The sequence below is a fragment of the Erythrolamprus reginae genome, chromosome 7 (assembly GCF_031021105.1).
Source record: "Erythrolamprus reginae isolate rEryReg1 chromosome 7, rEryReg1.hap1, whole genome shotgun sequence".
NCBI classification, from domain to species: Eukaryota; Metazoa; Chordata; class Lepidosauria; order Squamata; family Dipsadidae; genus Erythrolamprus; species Erythrolamprus reginae.
The window spans coordinates 56,123,009-56,147,682 of record NC_091956.1 but is presented as its reverse complement, the minus strand read 5'-3'; the positions used below and the strand labels follow the sequence as shown (position 1 = coordinate 56,147,682).

At 40.4% G+C, this 24,674-nt stretch overlaps 1 protein-coding gene across 1 annotated transcript; it reads left to right on the top strand.

Moving 5' to 3' along the window:
- Nucleotides 1-2,489: 2,489 nt before the first annotated feature.
- Nucleotides 2,490-23,259, top strand: PDGFRL (platelet derived growth factor receptor like). Its single transcript, XM_070757627.1, has 6 exons — nucleotides 2,490-2,717; nucleotides 3,919-4,213; nucleotides 12,929-13,080; nucleotides 18,716-19,009; nucleotides 20,591-20,730; nucleotides 22,322-23,259. The coding sequence occupies exons 1-6, from the start codon at nucleotides 2,663-2,665 to the stop codon at nucleotides 22,508-22,510; spliced, it is 1,125 nt and encodes a 374-aa protein (XP_070613728.1). The 5' UTR covers nucleotides 2,490-2,662; the 3' UTR covers nucleotides 22,511-23,259.
- The last annotated feature ends 1,415 nt before the right edge of the window (nucleotides 23,260-24,674 follow it).

Below are 24,674 nucleotides of genomic sequence, written 5' to 3'. Positions count from 1 at the left end.
CACTCTTAAAATACATAAGTCTGATTAGACGTGATCACTTATGATACTTATTTTGAGTTACTGTACTTACTTATTTTGAAATATGTAGTAATACTATAAAGGAACCTAAGTAAAATACATACATAGACATAAAAATCTGAGGACGTTATAATTTTTCACAACTTTTTCTTCTGTAAAATAGCATTGAATGAAAGAGAGTATATGGGTACTCTTATATGATAGTCCTCGACTTAACAACTAATTATTTAGTGACAGTTCAAAGTTACAACAGCACTGAAAAAGGTAACTTAAGATTGGTTTTCACGTTTATGACTGTTGCATCATCCCCATGTTCACTTGATTAGAATTTGGATGCTTGGTATCTGGGATAAATGTATGATGGTCTGTATCCCAGGATCATGTGATCTTTGTGACCTGACAAAATGAAACCAATGAGGAAGCCAAATTGACTTAACTGTGTCCTAATTTATTTTCAGTGACTGACTTAACAACTGGAGCAGGAAAGATAATAAAATAAGTCAAAACTTACTTAACTGCCTTGTTTAGCAATGGAAATTTTGGACTCCATTGTAGTACAAGGATTACTTGTATTGTATTTGCTGTATAGTAGAGGTCTTCAAACTTGGCAACTTTAAGACTTGTGAACTCCAATTTCAGAATTCTCCAACCAGCATAGCTGGCTGGGGAATTCTGGGGGTTGAAGTCCACAAGTCTTAAAGTTGTCAAGTTTGAAAACCTCTGCTGTATAGGGTTGTGTTGGCTGAAGCTTTACTCTAGTTACAAGCCATTCTTTCAGTAGGTCCAAACATATTAAGAAAAATCTGAATTATAGAACACCTTTTTGTATACTGTATACTGATTTCTAAAATTGTTTTTTATAAACAATATTTTGTGCATGTACAGTACTCCTATGTAAGGGATTTTCGGTGTACACATTTTACAGTAAAGCAAAAGGTATTCAAATGCAGTTTGGAGGAAAAAAATCACTATAATGAGCCTTGAGTAGGGTGATTTTTAGTGAATCAATGTTTCTGTAAATATGTATTTTTTTCCCTTTCTCTTCCTGTTAACCTCCCATAAAACTAAAACTTGAGTGGTAAATCTAGGAGACTAGAATGAATCTCATAACAGGTCACATGTCTAAACATTTTATACAAAGCTAGCTGTATCACTGCCTACATGTATATAAGTAGATAGATGACTAATCATTATTACTGTGTATATGTTTGTTGTTTATTAAAGGGGGGAGAATCTTTTTGCAAAAGTTCAGCACGATATTGTATAAACAACTAAAGGAAAAAAATCACTTTTATTAATGTATAATCACTTGCAACATGTGAAATAGTTTTAAAAAAGGCAAATCGGTGCTTTGGTTTTTTTTCACTTTTAAAATAATAAATGATAAGAAAATGTTCTTGCTGTTTGTTGCTTACTGTAAATTACTGCTTTAAAGAAGGTTTGTGCATTTGTTCTCTATTTTTTAAAATAAAACTCAAAAAAAAATGTGCAGAGATCATTTAGTTGTCCTTATTTGTGTTTGGGGAAAATTACAAAGCATCCCTTGAGGGGGAAAATACCATTATGTTCAAATAATGTAAAAAAAATGTACAGGAGCTTAAAACAATGTTCAATAAGTTATCATGATTATAATTTTAAAATAGTTTGCCACCCTGTAAATAAACAAGAGTTATGGAACCACACATTTTCAAAGCTACTATTGTATTATACAGTACTTATATTTCCATAATTAAAGTATTACTCGCAGGGGTGTCATCCATCCATCTACCTTGGCTGATTATCTGATTTTTTTAAATATCAGTTTTTATTGTTTTTAAAGCAACATAGAAACATAGAAGATTGAGGGCAGAAAAAGACCTCATGGTCCATCTAGTCTGCCCTTATACTATTTCCTGTATTTTATCTTAAGATGGATGTATGTTTATTCCAGGCATGTTTAAATTCAGTTACTGTGGATTTACCAACCACGTCTGCTGGAAGTTTGTTCCAAGCATCTACTACTCTTTCAGTAAAATAATTTTCTCATGTTGCTTCTGATCTTTCCCCCAAATAATCTCAGATTATGCCCCCTTGTTCTTGTGTCCCTTTTCCTATTAAAAACACTTCCCTCCTGAACCTTATTTAACCCTTTAACATATTTAAATGTTTCGATCATGTTCCCCATTTCCCTTCTGTCCTCCAGACTATACAGATTGAGTTCATTAAGTCTTTCCTGATACGTTTTATCCTTAAGACACCCCCCCCCCCCACCACCAAACAAACAGTGAAAAGGAACAAAACCCAAAGATACATATACTGTACTGTCAAAAACATCAACACTTTAACTTAAGTTGCAATTTGTTAAACAACGTTTAGGAATTGGAAGGCTTGAAGCTCGGTCTCAGCTTTCCGGGGCCGTCTCTTGGACCTGCCCGCCTGGTTTTGAAATGGGGGCGCCCCTAATATTTTTGCTGGGTCGGAGAGAGGCCCCCGCCGTCCTGGGAGATCTGCCCGACAGTCAAAGGAGGGGGGGGAGGCTTGAAGGCGGGAAAGGAAGGAGTTGTTTTCCCTCCCTTCTGCCCCGTAGCCCAGTCCCGGATCAAGCGCGGGCTCCGGCTGCATCCCTCGTGGCAGGCGGCGAAGAGACTCCCTCCACCCTCCTGCCATGAAGCCCTGGCTCTTGCTCAGCCTTCTGCTCCTACACCAAACGCTCCAGAGCGGTAAGTCCCGCGGAGTCCCACTCGCTCTCCTCCGTTCCGCAGCCCCGCTTCTTCCTTTCCTGAGGGCTAAAGAAAATACACATATCGCCCCCTTCTTTCCCCACGCTTGATAATAAAACGCGTGGGATGGGGGAGACCGTGGTTTCTGCCGTTGCCAAGAGTGCCAAGGGCTCCCCGGGGTCTCTTGGCCGCAGACTCTCTGAGGGGACCCCCAAATCTTTTCGGAATTGCTCCCCCGCACGACAGCGCCTATTAGTAATGGAGCCGGACGACTGCAACCTCCGCCCCATTCAAGAATTTAAGAACTTGGAAACTTTTCCTTGATGTAGTTGAAAACAGACTGTGAGGGAAATAGTACCTCACTCTCTTTAAAACCCTACGGATGGCCGCCTTTTGTGTCGTTTTATAGCTCCTCAAATTCTGCAGTTGACAAATTAACTCAAGCGAGAGAGACCCTTGAAAGGAAAAAGTGTTATGGAAGGAAGAAGAGGGATTCTATGGAGAGGGGCGGCATACAAATCTAATAAATTATTATTATTATTCAAGGAAAAGAAACAATGTTATTCAATAGAATAGAATAGAGTTCTTTATTGGCCTAGTGTGATTGCACACACAAGGAATTTGTCTTTGGTACATATGTTCTCAGTGAATATTTTTTTTAAAAGATACATTTGTCAAGAATCGTGAGGTACAAAAGGGATGAAAAACACTGTTCTCAAGGTTTAAATCTCTGAAAACCTGACATCTCCTGGGATCTTGGGAGTTGATATGCAGTTCCTACCAAAATAAAATTAATCTAATTATTCAGCTTTTATATGCACAAGTTTCAATTGTACATAATTCTAAACCAAACTTCTCTGTGGAGTATTTTTGCTATAATTTCCTATTCGAGGAGAAGAAAAACATTTTCATGTTTTTACTTCTGTTTATTCCTTAGCGGTAATTGTTCATATGCGTGGGTTTAAGTGAAATCAATGCAGCACTAAAAATGGCCTGTCTGAATATCCTAGCTGATGTGGCAGACTTAATTGTCGTTAACAATAAGCTGCTTGCAGTTTAGACCCATATAAAAACATACAAATTTTAAATCAGATTTTTTTTCTTCCATTCAGTGTACCCACAAGAAAATATAATAACAGAAACATTCCTGTTAATAATGTGCTGTGTTATTGTTTCTCATCCTGCCCTCTTTTTGTAATAGCTGTTGGTCAACCTGCAAAGAGCAAACGTCCAAAGGAACCTGGAGAGAACCGAATCAAGCCGAGCAACAAAAAAGTCAAAACCAGAACTCCCAAATTAAAAGAAAGAAACTCCACAGAGCCTTCCCCAAAGGCCAGCTCCATAATGACACGAGTGATGGAGAAAGGCCACTTCCAGAAACCCACGGCTACATTAAACCTTTCAACAGGTCAAAATATAGAACTTCGGTGCAAAGGGAATAGAATTGGATGGAGCTACCCTCCTTATCTTGACACCTTTAAAGATACCAGGCTTAGGTAAGGCTTGCCAGGTAAAAGAGGATGAAATGACTCTGAGGCTGTATTGCATTTCTTTCTGAACAAAGCAGACAAATATGGATGGTCTGGTTCAGGTAGAACACCTGAGACAAAATAGAAAATCTCCTTGGTTTAGGAGCGAGCATCTCCCACATATACTGTAGTTAGATACCACCCTCTTCCAGGGGCCATGGTAGCCAGGGATTGTGAGAATTATAATCCAATACATCTGGAAGACATCTGGTTGGGAAAGGTTCCCAAAGCCTTTCACCTAAAGCAATGAGAGATTCTTGGTTTTCTCTGACCTTTGTGGTTTTCTTGCAGACACTTCATTACCCAAATTAGGTAATGTCTAGTACTGATGATGTTACCTAGTTTGGGTAATGAAACATCTGCAAGAAAACAACCAAGCTCAGAGAACACCAAGGACATCATATCAACACTGAGCTAAAATATTTTCCTTTATTGGTACATTTGTGTTGACTGGTGAACAATTTCACCATTCTTTTGGTTTCCCCTTGTTTGCACCAATCTCAGACAAACGTTAGACATTTACGATTTCTTTCCTAGTTGAGGTGCATCACAAAGTTGAATATTACAGAACAGCCATGAGCAACCCCCAACCCAACCCTCCTCCCCTATATTCTAGTACAGAAAAACATAATTTCTTAGTCCAGTGATAATACAGGCTCTATTTAGTGGTTTTAAGGCCCAATTCCTTTTGGGGGGAAGGATGTTTTCAGGAATCAAATGTGGAGATTCTCAATCATTTTGTGCTTTTCCAAAAGGCAGCTAGATTTTCTTATATTTTTTGAAAATGTTTTGGTTCTTAGTGAAGACGTTTCTTCGGTTCTAACTGAATGACAGGAGAATTCCATACCCTATTATTCTCTGATTCAGGTGATTCTGAGGACACAGATAAACTGTCAATCCTCAAATGACTTTGCAGATGACTGCAAATTCCTCACCAGTCAGAACTGAAGAAACTTCTTGGATGAGAAGCAAAATGTTTTCAATGAAAAAAATCCAAGAAAAATCCAGTTGCCTTTTTGGGGGGAAAAAACCCCACCCGTGGGAAAAATGTGTCGAGCTAAGGCACCCATTTTGCCCTTGAGAGCCTGGCCAGCCCTCCAAATAGAAGGAATGGTATCAGGTTTAGGCCCCACCTAGTCTGGATGGATGCTGGCAGGCACCACTTGGCCAAGAAACATCCTTTTTCAACTCTCATTTCTTGAAAATTCCTATCTTAAGATATGAAGCCAGCTGTTCTTATTTCAGCTGGAAATGTTATTTTCGTGAGTGTTTTTTAAGGATGTCAGTGCTAGGATTGGGTTTTACTTTTTAAAGGAGTGCGCTATCACTGGGGGGGAGGATTAAATATAGGCTTTAACTGGAATTCATTACCAACCTTACTGGGTGAATTTATTTTTATTGATTTGGCATTGCACCTGCACCACACCAATGGTAAGGAACCATTTAATGCAAATCACAGAATTGTAATTGAAAATTTTTTAAAGGAGTGAGCTAACATTGGGGGGGAGGATTAAATATAGGCTTTAACTGGAATTCATTACCACCCTTACTGGGTGAATTTATTTTTATTGATTTGGCATTGCACCTGCACCACACCAATGGTAAGGAACCATTTTAATGCAAATCACAGAATTGTAATTGAAAAATTAAATATGCCCAGGCAATTGAAATTAATGATAACAGCCCCTGTGTTGGCAGAAACATATACCGTAATTTTATTTTATTTTCTAAATATGAACAAAAAGAGGACCAGTTTGTCCTTGGGGACCAACAACAGAAAAAGGACATTTCTATACCCATATTTCTGGATAGGTTATATATATATTTATCCTGCTGTAGAATAGTGCCAGCACCCAAGAGCTGTCTGCAGGCTCCCAGAGCCTTTACCCACCCCACTTTTGAGAAAAGAATCAGCAAAAAACAGCCAAATTTTCCAAAAACGGTATTTTTGCCATTCCCCAACACCCAAGAGCTTTCTGCAGGACAGCAAAAATGGCTGCATTCGATGTATAAGATGCACCAACATTTCCACCCTCTTTTAGGGGTGAAATTACAGACAGTAACTTCATTTACTTTTAGATCTGCTTTCTGACTAATTAAACTTTTTCAGAGTCCACGGAGAGGCGCGGCATATAAGTCTAATTAATAAATAATAAATAAATAAATAAACTTCAAAGAAAAGGAGTTGACGAGGAATACTATAACAGGATGTCCTCCTGAAAAAATTATATTCATGGTCTTGTTAGAATCATCCCCAGTGACCACTGTTGTATTTTTAATTCTGCTAATATTATTACTGTTTTAATGTATTGTCAGCCTTCTAGAGCTGTACAGTGTTCCCTTGACTTTCGCAAGTCCGATATTCGTGAAAAGTCTATACCATGGTTTTTTAAAAAAATTAATTAAATACTTCGTGTGTTTTTTCTACACCACGTTTTTTCCTGCCCATGACGTCATACGTCATCGCCAAATTATTGTTAATAAATAATTATGTTAATAAATATCAGGATCATTAAGTATCTTCTTCAATGGTGAGTACCAGTAATAATGGTGAGTAATAATCTAAATGGTGGCTAAGGGAATGGGAAATTGCAATTTAGGGGTTTAAAGTGTTAAGGAAAGGCTTGTGATACTGTTCATAGCCAAAAATAGTGTAATTACTTCTGCATCTCTACTGTGCGGAAATTTGATTTTTGCAGGCGGTCTTGGAACGCATCCCCCCGCAAAAGTCAAGGGAACACTGTATTTGTAAAATGAGCAGCCATATATATTAAATAAATAAACAAATATTTATTTATTTATTTGACTTCTATGCCGCCCAATCCCGAAGGACAAAAGATTTTCAAAGAGATGTTGCAAAGAGTTTTATAAAGAGACTCAGTTGAGGTTTACTGTCTTGTAAACCTTTGTCCTGTCAAGTTTAAAGACCTCTGTGTTAGGGGTCAAGGCTCTTCAAGTTTGGCAAGTTTAAGACATGTGGACTTCAACTCCCATTCCTAAGCTAGCATGACTGGTGGAGGAATTCTGGAAGTTGAAGTCCACAAGTCAATAATAATAATAATAATAATAATAATAATAATAATAACAACAACAACAAAACAAAAACAATATTATTATTATTATTATTGTTGTTGTTATTATTATTATTATTATTATTATTATTAATATTTGTATGCCGCCTCTCTCCAAAGACTTAGGATGGCTCACAATAACAATAAACAGTGCAGTACAAATCCAATAATTAAAACTACAGTATAGCTAAAACCCCACTATCATTTAAAAACAGTCAATACTACCCAATCATAACTATACTTAAAGATGTCAAATTTGAAATTTGTGAAAAGTGTACATGTTTGTGAAATGTAAATATGTTTGTAAAACATATTCTGCTACACCGGTATTTTATTAAATAATATATTACTAAACTATTTGTTTTTTTTAACTTTTTTCCTTGTTTTCCACCTCTACAATCTAGGTGCATCTTATACAGTAGTCTGAAAAATATTGTATATGTGCTTTAGTCAAGATAGTTATGGTACTTTCATAAAAACATAAGTATGCAGCCCTTTTCAAAAGTGTTGCATTAATAATATGTAAATATTCATCATATCAAAACCAAAGAAATAATTGTCCCAAAGATTCTTTTTCAAGAGCCAACTGGACTTTCTTGTTTTTCTTTAAAGACGTTTCACTTTTCATTCAAGAAGCTTCTTGGATGACAAGCAAAACATCTTCAAAGAAAAACAAGAAAGTCTAGTTGCCTCTTGAAAAAGCGTCTTTGGGACAATCATGACCTAGATGACTGAGAATCTCCATAGGCAAAGAAATCATTAATATTTCTGAATGGATCTCCAAAGGGATCTATGGTTTATTTTGCTGTTAACTAAGCTATAGCATAATGGGTCACTAGGTGGCAGAGTTCACCTATAATATTAATCAAATCTGCCTTCAACTGGAGGGGATGAACCTAAAATAGCTTTGTCTACTTGATGCCTAGATGGTGGTAGAACTTTTAGCAAAGGATCACTAGTGATCACTGTTTAGTGAGTCTCAAAGTGAACATTGTAGGAGGGATTTAAACACTAAAGGTATAAAACCAGTGAATATTAGCCAAGATTAAGCCAAGACCCCCAACACTTTACCTTTAGACTATCCACGGTTGATCTCACCAGGTTCCTAAGAGGTCAATAAGGGGCGTACATAAGTGCACCAGAGTGCCTACCGTCCCCTCTCCTATAGTCTCCTATATCTCCTATATCTTCTCTTCTATCCCTATATCTTTTCTGCTATTCTCTCATAGTTATATTTTATTCCTATATTTTCTCTTCTTTCTTTAATACTCTATAACCTTCATTGTGTATTATTATGTATTGGACAAAACAAATAAAAAAAATAAAAATTACCCACAATTGAAAGAGATGGAATTACATTTGTCTGCCTGCTTGTAAACCATATTGATTTAATTGTAATTATTTTTAATTAATTTCTTCTGGAATTTGACTATTAACATTGCATTATTTTATGCCAGTGATGGCGAACCACTTTTTGCTCGCGTGCCAAAATGGTGCATGCACATGCAATAGTGCATGCGTGCCCACACCCATAATGCAATACCTTCCCCCACGCCTGCGTATACAACTCCCCCCATGCTGCCTCCCCCCCTCCCGGTGTATGTATGCAGGCCTCACTGAAGCCTTGGACTTATGGTTGGACCATTTTTCACTCTCCCCAGGCCTTAGGTGGCTTTCCTGAACCCTGGGGGTGCAGAAGTGTAAAAGGATGCAACGGGCCTACCAGAAGTTCGTTTCCAAACTTCTGGTAGGCCCATTGGGTCCATTTTTTGACACCCACAGGCTCTGGAGGCTTTCCTGAAGCCTGGTGAAAGCTAAAATAGCCTCCTCCCTGCCCTCTGGAAGGTCAAAAATTATGTGTGCTGGAACCAGGGGTGGGCTGCTGCCCGGACAGGCGGGAACGCAGTGGGGTAGCAAAAATGGAGCTCCACCCCAGAGCACCCAATTTGCACTGAAAGATGTTGAAAGAAAATGCAGTGTGTCTTGCATAAGCCACACCCACAGTGTGACAGTAAAAATTTTGGTAACCCTTCACTGGCTGGGACTGACATAGGGCAATGCTTTGCATGCCCTCAGATACGGCTCCGAATGCCACCTGTGCCATATTTGCCATCATGGTTCGAGGCAATGCCTGTACCTTCATCAGTTCCTCAAAGGTTTTCATCTTAGTAGACATTGATTTTGCATTTATCCAAAAGGTTCATGGTATCGGTTGCGTGTATTAGACAAAGATGATCGGAACTTGTCAATAAAATAGAAAAGGGGAACAAATGGTGCAACAAAACTGAATTTCTTGCATTTGTCATTTTTACAAGAAGGCTCTGAAAATAAATTATGAAGTAAAATTCTCATTTGTACTTTGCTAAAATGTTTCTGGTAGAAATTGAAATCCATCCCTATTGGGAGTCCCAGGGCCGCCGATAGACGGGTATTACTGGGAGGGGCGTACCGGGCCCCGGGAAATTGAATAATGGGGGGGGGGGCGGCGCTTCTCCTGCTGAGCCCAGCTGCTGCGGCTGGAGGCGCGCCCGCTCTAGCGTTCCTTTCGGCCGGCCGGCGCCTGTGCAAAGTTTGGCTGCGAACTCGGAAGCGCCATCCCGCCGGCTGGCTGGCTAGCTGCTGCCTGGCCCCCTCCCTCCCGGAGGAGGGTCTCCCTCCGCACCACCAGCGGCGCTCCCCCTGCCAGCCAGCCAGCCAAGCCCCGCGCCCGCCGGAGGCGGCTCCTCGCTCTTCCCCTGCCGCCCGCCGCGTTTGCAGGAGGTGGGGAGGATCGGGTGGCCCGCCAAGGCCAGGAAGGACGCCGCTGCCCCTCACTTCCCTCTTGCCGCCCGCCGCTGCGCCTCCTTGACGCCGAGAGGAAATGCCCCAGGCGGGGGAGGCCGGGGGGGCTCGGACCGGCCACGGAGCCAGGCCCCCTCCGCCAGAAAAGCCGCCGCGGAAGACCGCGGAGAAGGCAGGCTAACTGAGGAGGGGGCTGGGGCGGGGGCGCCTCGGTGCAGCAACCTGAGCAGGCAAGGGGGAGCGGAAAGTAGGGGCTGGGCGGGGGTCTGACCCGTGGGTGCTTTGTTTCTTTTTCTTTCTTTCTTTCTCTATTTCTCTCTTGCTCTTTCATTCGTTTTTCTTTCTCTTTCTTTCTTTCTTTCTCTTTCTTTCTCTCCTTCCTTCCCTCTTTCCATTTCTTTCATTCCCCCTCTCTTTTTATTTCTCTTTCATTCTCTTTCTTTCCTCTTTCTTTCTTTCGTTTCTTTTTCTTTCTTTCTCTCTCTCTTGCTCTTTCATTCTTTTTTTCTTTCTCTTGCTTTCTTTCTTCCTCTTTCTTTCTCTCCTTCCTTCCCTCCTTCCATTTCTTTCATTCCCCCTCTCTCTTTTTATTTCTCTTTCATTCTCTTTCTTTCTTTCTCTTTCTTGCTCTTTTTCTTTCTCTCTTTTACCTTCCCTTCCTCTATTTCTTCTTTTCTTTCTCCTTCCTATCTTCTTCCCTCCCTCCCTTCCTTCAGTCCTTCCTCTATTACTCTCCCCTTTCATAAGTTTCCTTGCTTCCTTCCTCTGTTCCTGTCCCTTCCCCCTTTCTTTCTTTCCTTCCTTCCCTCCCTCCATTTCTTGCTTTCCTTCTCCTTCCTCCCTTCTTTCCTCCCTCACTCCCTTCTTTCACTCCTTCCTCTCTTACTCTCCCCTTTCACATCTTTCCTTGCTTACTTTGCACCCTTCCTCTGTTCCTGTCCCTTCCCTCTTTCCTTCCTTCCCACCCTCCGTCCATTCATTCACCCATTCCTCTCTTGATCGCCCCTTTTACCATTCCTTCCTTCCTTCCTTCCTTCCTTCCTTCCTTCCTTCCTTCCTTCCTTCCTTCCTTCCTTCATAGCTCGCCCTCGCCTTTCTTCCCTTCCTTCCAGATGGGAGTGCCCCCTCAAGACACCCACCTGACTGCTGGTACCCTGCTTTTTCTCTCCCCTCGTCCTTTCCAGCTCCTCTCCGGTGGCTGCCGGGTGTGGGATCCCCCTCTCCTCTCCCCTCGCTAGAAAGCACATGGTTTTGTCAACAAGAAGGGAGAAGTGCCAAGGAGCCGTAAATAAGCCTCGCTCCGCCTGACCGATGCCAGGATCTTTCTTTCCCTTGTCACTCCCGCTTCTTTCTTTCTCCTGGATGAGTCCACACAATCGGCTTAACCCAGTTCCTGAAATAGCCTATGGCAGTGCTTCCCAACCTTGACAACTTGAAGATATCTGGACTTCAACTCCCAGAATTCCCCAGCCAGCATTCGCTGGCTGGGGAATTCTGGGAGTTAAAGTCCAGATATCTTCAAGTTGCCAAGGCTGGGAAACACTGGCCTATGGGACCGCCTCGCTTGTGTGAAGCGGGAAATGATCCCCGGGGGATGGAGTGGCTTGGCGACTTAAAATAGTTTTAAAATGGCGGGGGGGGGGGGGGAGAAACACTTAGGCTGTATGGGGCCCCAAAATTCCTGATGGTGGCCCTGATTGGGACAGCCATGTATAAAAACATTTCAAATGTATGCTGGTTTCAATTTGATAACATCAAATACTTTTTAACTAAAGCTCAAGAATAAACAAAAATGCAGATATATGTTGAGCTATCAGTATCTCAGAGACACCTTTTTAAAAATTTCATATACCTGCCCAATGTATTTTACCAAAATAGATTAAAGGGCTATTATAATATGGCAAGTAAACTCTTTCAGTTTAAAGGGGCTTATTCAGACTAATGTTTTCTCGTACACATATTTACATTTTCTTTTCTGATGATTATGAGATTGTTGGTCTCAACGTATCTGTATCAGATGTCAAAAAGTGAATTTAATGTTTCAGTACATAGTTTGTAAAAGAGTAACTGGAGTCCATGTTCATGCTGAAAAATTAGATTTTTTAACCACAAAATCAATAATGTTTGTAATTTCACTTATATGCAGGCTCAGTCATTGTAGTAACTCATTAATGCTGACCTTGTATCATCTAAGGTCATTCTAGCCATATTTAAAGCATTCTGCTAGTACATGCAATCAAAATTCCTCAGGCACAATTGAATCTCTATAATGTGGTTACTGTCTACTGAATATCACTCATGTGTCCTGCAAACATGCACCCATTAACTTCTATTAAATTATTTACTGCTTAGCTTGTTCCACAGTTTTATGTCTGTCCTTTTGCCATCTTTGCAGAATTCACTCCAATTTTCCAGGAGTTGTGAATAGGCACTTTGAAAAAGTTCCTTTTTACTGTCTTTGCTTGATGTCATGTACTCTTTCTTGCTTGAATGTACAAATGCTAAATTGTCTGATAGCTTCTGCCAGTTGTAGGCTATTTTCCTTCAATACTACGTAAAATCAATGGTAGCTATTTTGGTCTATCTGTAGCACTACAGATGGGGATGTGGGAATATATCATTCCTGTTTGTACTGAAAGTCTGGTACCTAAAGAAAAGTGTGAAAATACTAACAATGCCAAATGGTTTTCCTGCCAATTTTTGTTCCACCTTTTAACTCATTTATAAAAATGAATTAAAGAAGAAAAACCAAAATAATCAAGCAAGACAATAAAGGTACCTAAGGTCAGCATCAGAAGCTGATATAGTCTCTTGTCTCTGTTTTTACTAGCATCAAGCAACATGAAAGGTACAGTCAGCTAATCCTGGAAAATGCCACTGCAGCAGACACCGGTGAATATAGTTGCTGGCTCCTGCTATGCAAAGGCTACGATTGCAAGAAGGATGCATCAAAAAGAGGGTCAACATACATATTTTTTGCAGGTAATAAGCTGGGTAATGATTATCAAAGAAACCAGAATTATTTCTATTTTTCCCTCTCAAATATCCATCTATCCCAGGGCCCCCCAAAATTGGCAACTTTAAAACGTATGGACTTCAACTCCCAGAATGTCTGGAAAATTCCGGGAATTGAAGTCCTAAAGTCTTAAAGTTGCCAAGTTTGAAGACCTCTAATCTATCCAGTTCTAGAGATCTGGATTAGCTTCAGGTTGTCACAGCTCAAACTGCAGCTTCCTTTTTCTTGGGTACATCACTTAGCATATTGCATGAATAGAAATGATGAAAATGCAACTCTGGATTTACCAATTTACAGTGGTACCTCTACTTACGAACTTAATTTGTTCCATGACCAGGTTCTTAAGTAGAAAAATTTGTAAGAAGTTGCAAATTTCCCCATAGGAATCAATGTAAAAGCAAATAATGTGTGCAATTGGGGAAACTACAGGAAGGGTGGAGGCCCTGTTTTCTCCAAGGAGATTCCTAGAGAGGCCCCACGGAGGCTTCTCCCTCACTTTTCCAGTCCTGTTTCCTCCCAGGAGATTCCTGGAGAGGCCTCCTGGAGACTTCTCCCTGCCTTCTCCGGTTACAGTTTCGGAGGCTTGGGTTTGTAAGTGGAAAATGGTTCTTGAGAAGAGGCAAAAAAAATCTTGAACACCCGGTTGTTATCTAGAAAAGTTCGTAAGTAGAGGCATTTGTAGGTAGAGGTACCACTGTACAACATATGCTTTCTGATTTCCAACAATAGCAGCACAAAAATGTTCCTTTCCTGCCTTGACCAAATTATACTGCTGGAGGAAAAAAGCTTGAGTCGGCAGGAGTGGGGTTTTGGACAGAAAGATTCTGATTTTCATTTTTTTATGCTTAAAACAAATTTCTAGTCCCATTCTTCGTTACTGCTTTGGGTTTTGTGCTAGGCTGTGGTTATGGACCTTAGGCATCTGGTAAAATGAAAAGCAAAGCAAAGCAAACCCCAGGAATTCAGAATCTGCTCACATTATTTTAGAGAGAGATGGAGGGCTGGACCGATAGACAGACGGATGGGAAGGGACATAGATAGAGAGTGAAAGAGAGAAACACCTTGTCTACCCAAATAAACAACCATTTGATTAGTCCATGCCAGGCACATATCTAACCACATATCTTTCAACATTTCCTCAAAAAAATTCTGCCAACTTTAGTCACTTAACCTTTTCTTTGTTATAATACCGGAAGAATCTCTAGGAAGTAATGTAAACAATCTTCAATTTCATTCAATTGTTTAAATATTTAGCAGTTACATTAAACAGAACGAGCAGCAGATATTCATCAAATATTCATTGTTTGCTTTTTCCAACTCGACCTCACTCGATATATTGTACAAGGTTTTTGAAATGAGGCGGTTTAAAAAATTTCTAAAACTGCAGTTATGAGCAAACCATGTGGAATAAAGGACTCACATTGGGGTTATAACTATAAGGCATAACAAAAGCCTATTTCTTTCAATGCTCTCTACATGGGGCTACCTTTGAAAAGTGTTCAGAAACTTCAGATCGTGCAGAATGCGGCTGCGAGAGCTATTGTGGGGTTACCTAGGTTCGCCCACATCTCTCCAACACTCCGTGGCCTGCACTGGCTGCCGATCAGTTTCCGGTCACAATTCAAAGTGTTGGTAAGGACCTATAATGATCTACATGGCATCGGACCAGAATACCTCCGAGACCGTCTTCTGCCGCACGAATCCCAGCGGCCGATAAAGACCCACATAGTCGGCCTTCTCCGGGTCCCGTCAACTAAACAATGTTGTCTGGCGGGCCCCAGGGGAAGAGCCTTCTCTGTGGCGGCCCTGGCCCTTTGGAATCAACTCCCCCCAGAGATCAGAACTGCCTCCACCCGCCTTGTCTTTCGTAAATTGCTTAAAACCCACCTGTATTGCCAGGCATGGGGGAATTGAGACATCTCCCCCAGGCTTATATATTTTTGTGTTGCAGGTTTTTTAAATAATGGGTTTTTATATATTTACTTTTAAATATTAAATTTGTTCATTGTACACTGTTTTATTATTGTTGTCAGCCGCCCCGAGTCTGAGGAGAGGGGTGGCCTACAAATCTAATAAATAAAAAAAATAAAATTAGAGGGAACATTGGTACACGCTAGCACACAAGCACGTGCCCAAACCCATTCCCTCCCCCCATGCATGTGCACCTCTGTGCTGTCCCCTGCACATGTGCACAAACATCCCCATGCATGCACACAGGACTCACCAAAGCCTGGGACAGTGAAAAAATGGGCAAATGAGCAAACCAGAAGTTTGTAAAAATGGACTTCGTTGTGCTGTTTTTCGCACTCTGCAAGCTTTGGGGAAGCTTTTCTGAACTTTTCCAAACTTCCTTTTTTCCATTGGGCCATTTTTTGCACTCCAGTCAGCTCCAGTGTGTATGTGCATGCTGGCATGCACATGCATGCTGGAGCCAACATAGGGCAAGGCCCAGTGAAGGGCTACCAAAATTTTTCTACCACACTGTGGGCGTGGCTTATGCATTTTCTTTCAACATCTTTCAGTGCAAATTGGGTGTTTTGGGGTTGAGTTCCATTTTCGCTATCCCACTGCATTTCCTCACTGTCCGGGCAGTAGCTCACTCCGTGCCCTCTGATATGGCTCCATATGCCACATAGAAAATCTATTCATTAAATTTTCATCCATTACTTCTTGAATTGCTCTTTGGTGCTTTGGAGAATAGGTTGACCCTTTCTTCTCTATGATAGTCCCTCAAATATTGGAAGACTGTTATCATTTCACCCCAGTTCTCCTCTTTGTTAGACTATTCTCAGTTCCTGCAGCCATTCATTGTACAGTTTAGCATCCAGTTCCCTAAACATCTTTGTTGCTCTTCTTTGCACTACAGTGATCCCCCGGTTATTGCGTTCCCGATCATTGCGAACGGGCTAATTTGCGATTTTGCAACCCGGAAGTAAAAACACCATCTTTTTCTATGGGCACGCATGCGTAGATGGCGCCGGGCAGATCAGCTGCTGGGCGGCTTCCCTGGGTCTTCCCCCTCTTGCTGGCGGGAGGGCGAAGCCCCCCCCAGCACCCGCTCGCCCGCCGTTCGCCCGGCCACCCGCCCTTCGCCGCTCGCCCGCCCTTCGCCCGGCCACCCGCCGTTCGCCCGCCCTTCGCCCGGCCACCCGCCCTTCGCCCGCCCTTCGCCCGGCTCGCCCGCCCTTCACCCGGGTTGGGGGCTCGGGGGTTGCTGGAAAGCCCCCCCAGGCCGGCTCCGATCGTTTTAAAACAGGCGCGCCGCTTCTCCGCTGACTCCTGGCGAACTTCCCCGCTTTAGGAGTCAGCGGAGAAGCGGCGCGCCTGTTTTAAAACAATCGGAGCCGGCCTGGGGGGGCTTTCCAGCAACCCCCGAGCCCGGGTTGGGGGCTCGGGGGTTGCTGGAAAGCCCCACCAGGCCGGCTCCGATCTTTTAAAACAGGCGCGCCGCTTCTCCGCTGACTCCTAAAGCGGGGAAGTTCGCCAGGAGTCAGCGGAGAAGCGGCGCGCCTGTTTTAAAACAATCGGAGCCGGCCTGGGGGATCGGAGCCGGCCTGGGGGGGCTTTCCCTTTCAGTTGGGAAGCCACGCGGCGGGCGCGGCAGCAGCGAGGAGTTTGCGTGGGCGGCGGGGAAACCCCAATCTTTGGCTCCTCGCTGCTGGGAAGTAAAAACACCATCTGCGCATGCGCAGATGGTGTTTTTACTTCCGCAGCGCTACTTCGCGAAAACCCGCTCGTTGCGGGGGGTCCTGGAACGGAACCCTCGCAATGATCGGGGGATCACTGTATTTCTAGAGTCTCAACACCTTTTTTGTACTGTGATATCCAAATCTGGATGCAGTATTCCAAGTGCAGTCTTACCAGTGCAGTATAAAATTAAGGAGAAATTTCACATGATCATAATATAATCCTTCTTTTGATGTAGCCTAGGACTGCTTTGGCCTTTTTTGAAGCTGTGACACCTTACTGGGCTCATATTTAAGTGATTATCCATTAAGAGTTTTGGAACCCTCTTAACAGTTAGGTACTTCTGTGGAACTAGGTACTATCTATTTCTATTCCTGTGCATTTGGTTTTTCTTGCCTAAGTGTGATGAAGATGTTATCTGCTCAGACAAGTCTGACTCTTGGCAATCCTATGGACCAGGTCTCCACATCTTCTGATCTTGCACTATTTCTTTGAGTTTTACTCTGCTGTGGTTGCTGTTAGGTTTGATAGTGTCCAGCCACCATGTTCTTTGACAACCTGGTTTTCTTTTACTGCTAACTTTTCCAAACACAATCGTTTTCTCCAGTGAATTGTAAAATAACTGAGATGCAGTTTCGTGATTTTGCCTTATGTTGACATGTCTGATACTATGCGCTGCAGTACTTGCTTGTGAGTCACATTTGCTGTCCAAGGAATATGCAGGAGCCTTCTCCAACATATTCCAGGACATCTCAGATTAGTCAATTTTCTTCCTGCCCAGCTTTTGCAACCATAGGTAGCTATTGGGAACAGAACAGAACTAACATACATTTGGTTGCCAGGCTGATGTCCTTGCTTTTTCTTATTTGACTCATGTTCATCATTGTTGTGCAATCCAGTGAAATCCAACCTTTCATTTCTGTGCTGCATTCACCACTTTGAACTAGCTGCAATCCTAATAAAGTGATTCCCCCCCCCCACACACACACATTCTCTCTCTTCACCACTAGACAGTTACTGATCCACAGCCTTGGGGTTGGAAACCTCTGTTCTAAAGTGTTGGCTAACCCTCCCAATTTGGTGTTATCTTCAGATTTGATGAGTTTCCCTTCTATCCCTTGATCTTAAATGTTTATGAAGAATACTGGGCCTAAGATAGCATTTCCAGGTACCCACTGCATGCTTCCATTCATGTCAATGTAATTCCATTGAAGATTACACATTGAAAGCAGTTGGTCAGCCATACAGTTACAAGTCTATCCACAACTTTCTGTCTTACTAAGAAATAAGCTGTGGTCTACTTTGTCAAATGCCTTACTAAAGTCCAGATATACTATTTCCACAACATTTTGCTGGTCCACTGTTTTAGTCACTTTGTCAAAGAATGCAATGTTTGCCTGGCATGATCTGTTTCTGACAAATCCATGTTGGCTTCTAGTAATTTTTGAAGACTAGAAATTCATCGCCTCTTTTTTGTTCTTTTGATAGTTTACCAGTGCTCCAGGATTTTTATAAAATATTTTTATTACATTTTATAAACTTAAGTTAAAAGACTCCCCACAATATTTGGATGGATGGATGATGATGGATGGATGGAAGGAAGGATGGATAGATAGATGGATAAATAGAAAATTATCTCTCTTTCTGTCTACTTCTATAAAAATAATGTCATACTGTTCCCTTTTAAAGAAAGATTTCTAGAAGTTTATTGTTAATAAAATCCAGAATTGTGTACTAATTATTTTCTTATGGAAAAATTTGAGCTGAGCTGCAGTCTCTCTGTTATTGATCTATCTGTCTGCCTGCCTGCCTACCTATATCATCTATTCACCTATTATCCATCTATCCATGTACACACCACCACCACTACCCCTAAAAACACACAAACATACTTTGGATTGCTTCTTTATGCAGATAAAGAAGAATTCTTTGTTCCTGCTCCCAGCTATTTTGAAGTGGTCTATCTCAGCCCAGATAAACCTGCTGTGATTCCCTGCCGAGTCACCAACCCATCAGCAAAAGTAACTCTGCATCAAGAGTTTCCAGCAGAAGAGATAAAAGTGGATGGAACCAACATTGTCTATGATGCCAAGAAGGGCTTCATCTACCAACATCCAACTTCTGATCAGAAAGGAGTTGTTTACTGCCGAGCTGAATCACGAGGGACACCTCAGATTTCTATTAAATACCAATTGCTTTATGTGGAAGGTAAGTTAATTCAAAGAGACTTGGTGTGCACCAGAATAGTTTCAATGTTATTCAGTTGAAGCAGTAAGAAATCACACTTTGGCTATGTTTTCTTGATGGGGCCACAAGGAATTAAATTGATGGAATTACTGTATAATTCTCTGTTCTCTGAGTTCCTATTTTAATTTTCTTGCAGAAAACAGGAAATCACAGGTGCCACGTTTTGGAGATCCTCCACCAAATAGCAGTGTAATTCCAAAATACAAAGCAGATATGGGGATTACATAGGAGAAATACCTGTTTATTACAAGCCATGACACAAGTTTCACCCATATAACTTATATTAACAATAGCTCTTGTTGTAGATGTGACAGGAAGAGAACCATAACAGATAATGTTACAAAACAAAAACTAGGAGTCTTTGATACTACTTTTTCCAACTAACAAAATTTAAGCTTTTGAATGAAACTTGTTAATCAAAAAAAGTGATTAGAAATTAAGCTCATTGAGCTCCGCCCTTAAGAAGTAATTTTATGGCATCTTGTCAATTAAGCTTTGTTACTGCATAAGCGTTTGTAGTTCACAATTCACTTCATTAGATCCAACGGTGTGGTCTTGAGAAATGAGCATGGTATACAAGGCTTGTGCAAAGCTTCCAGTAGAGGTGTTTTGCAAAGCCCATTCATGTAAATGAAGCACTTTTTGAAATTTAAAGAAGCCACCCTTGGAAGAGTTATGTGCCTATTCTGAAGTCTGTCCACTCGCTAGCACACACCTGCTGTAACAGTCCATAAAGCAATTAGGTTTTGGAACATGCTTTTGTATAGGTCTGTAATTTATATACAGAGGTATTCTTTAGCGGAGGAAAAGGGATATGATGGAAAATTGGAGAGTCAGAGTAAGTAATGACTATTTTAAAAAGTGTCAATAAAGGCACAATTTATTGCCTAAGTAGTGGAGATCAGTAGAGATTAAGTCCCCTACTTATGACCGCAATTGGGACCGGAATTGTCATCACTGAGCAACATGGTTATAAAGCATAATGTCTTGCAATTGTATAACTTAGTAATGGTAGTTCTGGAAGTCCTGATTGCTGTCTTAAGAATGGTACTTGTCTTTAAGCAAGAACCTTACTGTATATGACCGCAAGTCCCAAATTCCTTCTAATCTTCCCATTGACTTTGTGGGAAACGAACAGGGAACATCAAAAATCATGATCACATAATTGCAAAGATGCTATGAGGGCCAGAACTCAAAGCAGCGGTCATAGGTCCTCTTGATCAGTATTGTTGCAACTTTGAAAGGTCACTGAACGAATGGGTGTAACTCAAGGACTACCTGTATAACCAGTCCTGAAAGGAGGATTATTAAAATCCCAGAATTGTTTACTAGATTGGTGAACCAACAGCCACCTTTTCAAATTCTAATGATCCTTTTATGCACAAGGTAGGATTGTAATAATTGAAAATACATTTCGGTTATTTCATTCTTGTCTTGTGAAACCCAATTTTTAATCTATGTGAATATAATGGGGCCACCTCCAAAGCAACCTCACTTGACTTTTCTTCTTTTCATTATATCTTATATTTTGCTTTGAATTAGTTCCTTATGGACCTCCTTCAACTACAATCAAAGCATCATCCAATAAATTACAGGGTGGCAGTGATGTTAATGTATTTTGCACAGTTTTGGGGCAACCAGATGTAGAAGTGGAATTTAATTGGATATATCCAGGGCAAGAGGTATGTATCATAGGTTTTATTTTCTTTGGATATTTGTTGAGGTCAAAACTGGAACATTCTATGTGTATTATTATGTAGAAGAATTTTAGACAATTGTGGAAGAGGATAAATCAGCACCTAAAAACCAATAACTTATTGGACCCAAACCAGCATGGCTTTACTGAGGGCAAATCATGTCAGACTAATCTCATTGATTTCTTTGACTATGTCACAAAGGTGTTGAATGAAGGTGGTGCCGTGGATTTTGCCTATCTGGACTTCGGCAAAGCTTTTGATACGGTTCCACATAAAGAGCTGATAGATAAGTTAGTGAAGATTGGACTTAATCCCTGGATAGTTCAGTGGATTTGCAGCTGGCTGAAGCGTAGACACCAGAGGGTTGTTGTTAATGGCTAGTATTCTGAGCAGAGACAGGTTACAAGCGGTGTGCCACAAGGGTCTGTTCTGGGTCCTATTCTTTTTAATATGTTTGTGAGTGACATAGGGGAAGGTTTGGTAGGGAAGGTTTGCCTATTTGCCGATGACTCTAAAGTGTGCAATAGGGTTAATATTCCTGGAGGGCGTCTGTAATATGGCAAATGATTTAGCTTTACTAGATAAGTGGTCAAAGCAATGGAAACTGCATTTAATGTTTCCAAATGTAAAATAATGGGCAAATGGAATCCTCAATCTGAGTATTGTATTGGCAGTTCTGTGCTAGCAAAAACTTCAGAAGAGAAGGATTTAGGGGTGGTGATTTCTGACAGTCTTAAAATGGGTGAACAGTGCAGTCAGGTGATAGGGAAAGCAAGTAGAATGCTTGACTGTATAACTACAGGTATAACAAGCAGGAAGAGGGAGATTGTGATCCCGCTGTATAGAGCGCTAGTGAGACCACATTTGGAATACTGTGTTCAGTTCTGGAGAGGTGTTTTTAATAGGAAAGTGAATACAAGAACAAGGGGGCACAATCTGAGGTTAGTTGGGGGAAAGATTAGAAGTAAGGTGAGAAAATATTTTACTGAAAGAGTAGTAGATGCTTGGAACAAACTTCCACAGTAACTGCATTTAAACATTCATGGGATAAACATATATCCATCCTAAGATAAAATACAGGAAATAGTATAAGGGCAAACTAGATGGACCATGAGGTCTTTTTCTGCCATCAATCTTCTATGTTTCCAGGAAACAATAGAACAATTATTATAATCTAATTTCTTACTCCTTACAGAAGAACTGCTGTTGGGCTTAAATATTTACAGTAAATCAGGTAAAATAAAGAGATGCAGGCTTGAATACTGACAATCTAAATTAAGCAATCTATTAAGCAATCTTTGCAGGAATGCAAAGGAGATCAGTCTTAAACTGTCTCACATATTTCTTCCAAATCTGAAGCCTAATATGAATTATTTTAAAAATAAATAAAACATAAATAAATTACAAGTCATCTTCCTCTACTTGCCTCTTTTAATTGTTGCAATTCAGATTAAAGCTACAGTGTATATTTTAGATTAGTAGAAAATAAAGTTTGCAAATTAAAAGAGGAGGTTGGTTTGGGGGGGGGGGTTGGCAGAATTCTACCCCATTTGATGTGTTGTTTTCATCTTTTTAGTATAAAAGACCAGTAAATATCCAAGACTCTTGGAGGCTGATTGATAGAGGAGTTGGTCATACTACAAGAATCTCTGAGAGTATTATTACTGTTGAAGATCTGGAAACCATTGATGCTGGAAACTATGTATGCGTTGCTCAGAATCTTCGAGGACAAACCACAGTAGCTACTCAGGTTGAACTAATCTGAAGTCTCCAGGTAGATGAAACAAGAAATAGACTGTCTAGTTTCTGACCAGCTTTAAAACTGGAACTGGAATTGCATGGGACCAAAATTATAATATATTGAATTTTATATAAATTAAAACTGAGCATATAAATATAATACAATACATGCATTTCAAAACTTTGCTGCAGGAAGGAAATGTATGGTACATAATTTGTTTCTGTTGATCACTCCCCAGGTTGCTTTAGAAATGTCACCATTGGACATCTGCCTTTGCATAGCTCTTGCCATGTTTTCACAAGAGAAATGCTGGCTTACTTTACAGAGTATGTTGTGAAGGTTTACACAATAATATATCACTACAAAGCACTGAGCCTTAGAGAATAATTTCATATTTGTGTGTATTTATGTCTATGCATGAATGATACATATTCAAACCTTTTTCTCCAACAGTAATTTAGAGAGTTATTCATAGATAATATAGTATGAATATGCAATATTTTAGTTATGTTTCTTATGCATGCTTGCAAGAAAAGCAAGCAAGTATACACCTGTAAAGTTTATCGATCAAGAACATGTTTCTTAATAGTTTGTTTCCTTATCAAAATATCTATTATATATCCATCGGCACCCATTCCCAAGCAGAATTTGTTCTTAACTAAAATAGCGTATACTATGAATTTTAACTTGTTGGATGGACTTGATGCATTTCAACTGATGTGGTAGTATTAAAATTTTACATATTGAATAAACTTTTTCAAGTTTCTGAGCAATTGGTGTTTACAGATTATGATGTAATCCATAAAGCCACCCCAAGTCTTCGGAGAAAGGCAGCATACAAATCAAATAATAATAATAATAATAATAATAATAATAATAATAATAATAATAATAATAATCCAACATTCTTGCTGAAATTATGTTGAATGGTGAGATACAGTATAGAGAGATAGTATATCATTTTTAGATCTTTTTCTAAATTCTATATTAGATTAATAACATAATTTTGCTCTAATCTTCATAGAAGATAAATAGTGCCGCTTTATTAGCCTATAAGAAGCAAGTGTTATTTTTTTTCTATCAAGTATGTAATAGACTGTAATGTAAAAGAATGTGTTTAAATCCTTTATCGTAATTCAACAATCTTATGGAACAGGCCTTGTCAAGGCTTTGATAATCATAGATTGCATTATTTACAGTACTTTCTGCTCAAAATTTCCTATAGTGATGCATCCTTCTCCCAAACTATGTCATGGATATGCCTCCTTTTACAATCCTTGTCAATGAATCCTTCTGGTATTTGGGGCCATTCAGGCCCAGTGGGTTTGGGGAAGCCCTGTAGCTCTCTGTAGAAAGGAGCATGTCAGTTCCAGATAGTTCTCACATTGCAACGATTTGCACTTACGACGGTAATTAAAAAATAACTTTATAGCAGTCCTTACATTCATGACCTTCACAGATCTGAAAGCAAAGGCAAGCTGAAGAAAGATTATAAGTACAGATGTTGTTTTACTTTGCTTAGCAACCAGGTTACTGGTCCCAATGGCTGTTGCAAAAAAAAAGTCTGTCTTTACTTTTGTGGGGGGAGGAAAGCTTCTTCAAACTGAGCTCAAATATCTGTTCTGCTCTGGCCTAATCAGATCAGAACAAAGGGAGAATCCACACACTGATGTTTCAAATCAAAACATTTTTATATGAAAAGCAGGACTTATACAAGCAAGTTCAGGCGTTTTAGTCCATGTTGGCAGCTTTCCCAGTTAAACTGGATCAGAGATAAAGGACTGGGCTGCAGCCGAGAATTAGAGCTAATTAACATTCCTCAGTGAGATAATGTTTCTTCAGTCACACACACATTATTGAATATCCAGGTTTCCCTCAGACAGCTGCATCTTGGCTTGATGAATTTGGAAGAATAAGAACAGTTTGCCAGTAAAGTAATTCTGGAACCCTGAACCTAGGACTTCCACCATTCCAAATGTTGGAACTTGGTGCACCTTTAGCCAGAAATCCTCACTTATATATTGTCTGGGTGTGGTCAACTGTTTCATAGAGATATAACTGTCTAGACTATCTTTGATAGACTCACCTTCTGAACCTTTTCCCATAAAGATATTCCTGTCTGCTTCATGACCTGACCTGGGCATCTAATAGGGGCTTATGTCACCCTCTTCCTCTGACTCAGACATTA

Excerpts from the sequence above, each read along its gene's own strand:
- PDGFRL (XM_070757627.1), top strand. The coding sequence starts at position 2,663 with ATGAAGCCCTGGCTCTTGCTCAGCCTTCTGCTCCTACACCAAACGCTC. Across the intron at positions 4,214-12,928 it reads TTTAAAGATACCAGGCTTAG|CATCAAGCAACATGAAAGGT; the intron begins GTAAGGCTTGCC and ends TGTTTTTACTAG. Across the intron at positions 13,081-18,715 it reads AACATACATATTTTTTGCAG|ATAAAGAAGAATTCTTTGTT; the intron begins GTAATAAGCTGG and ends TTCTTTATGCAG.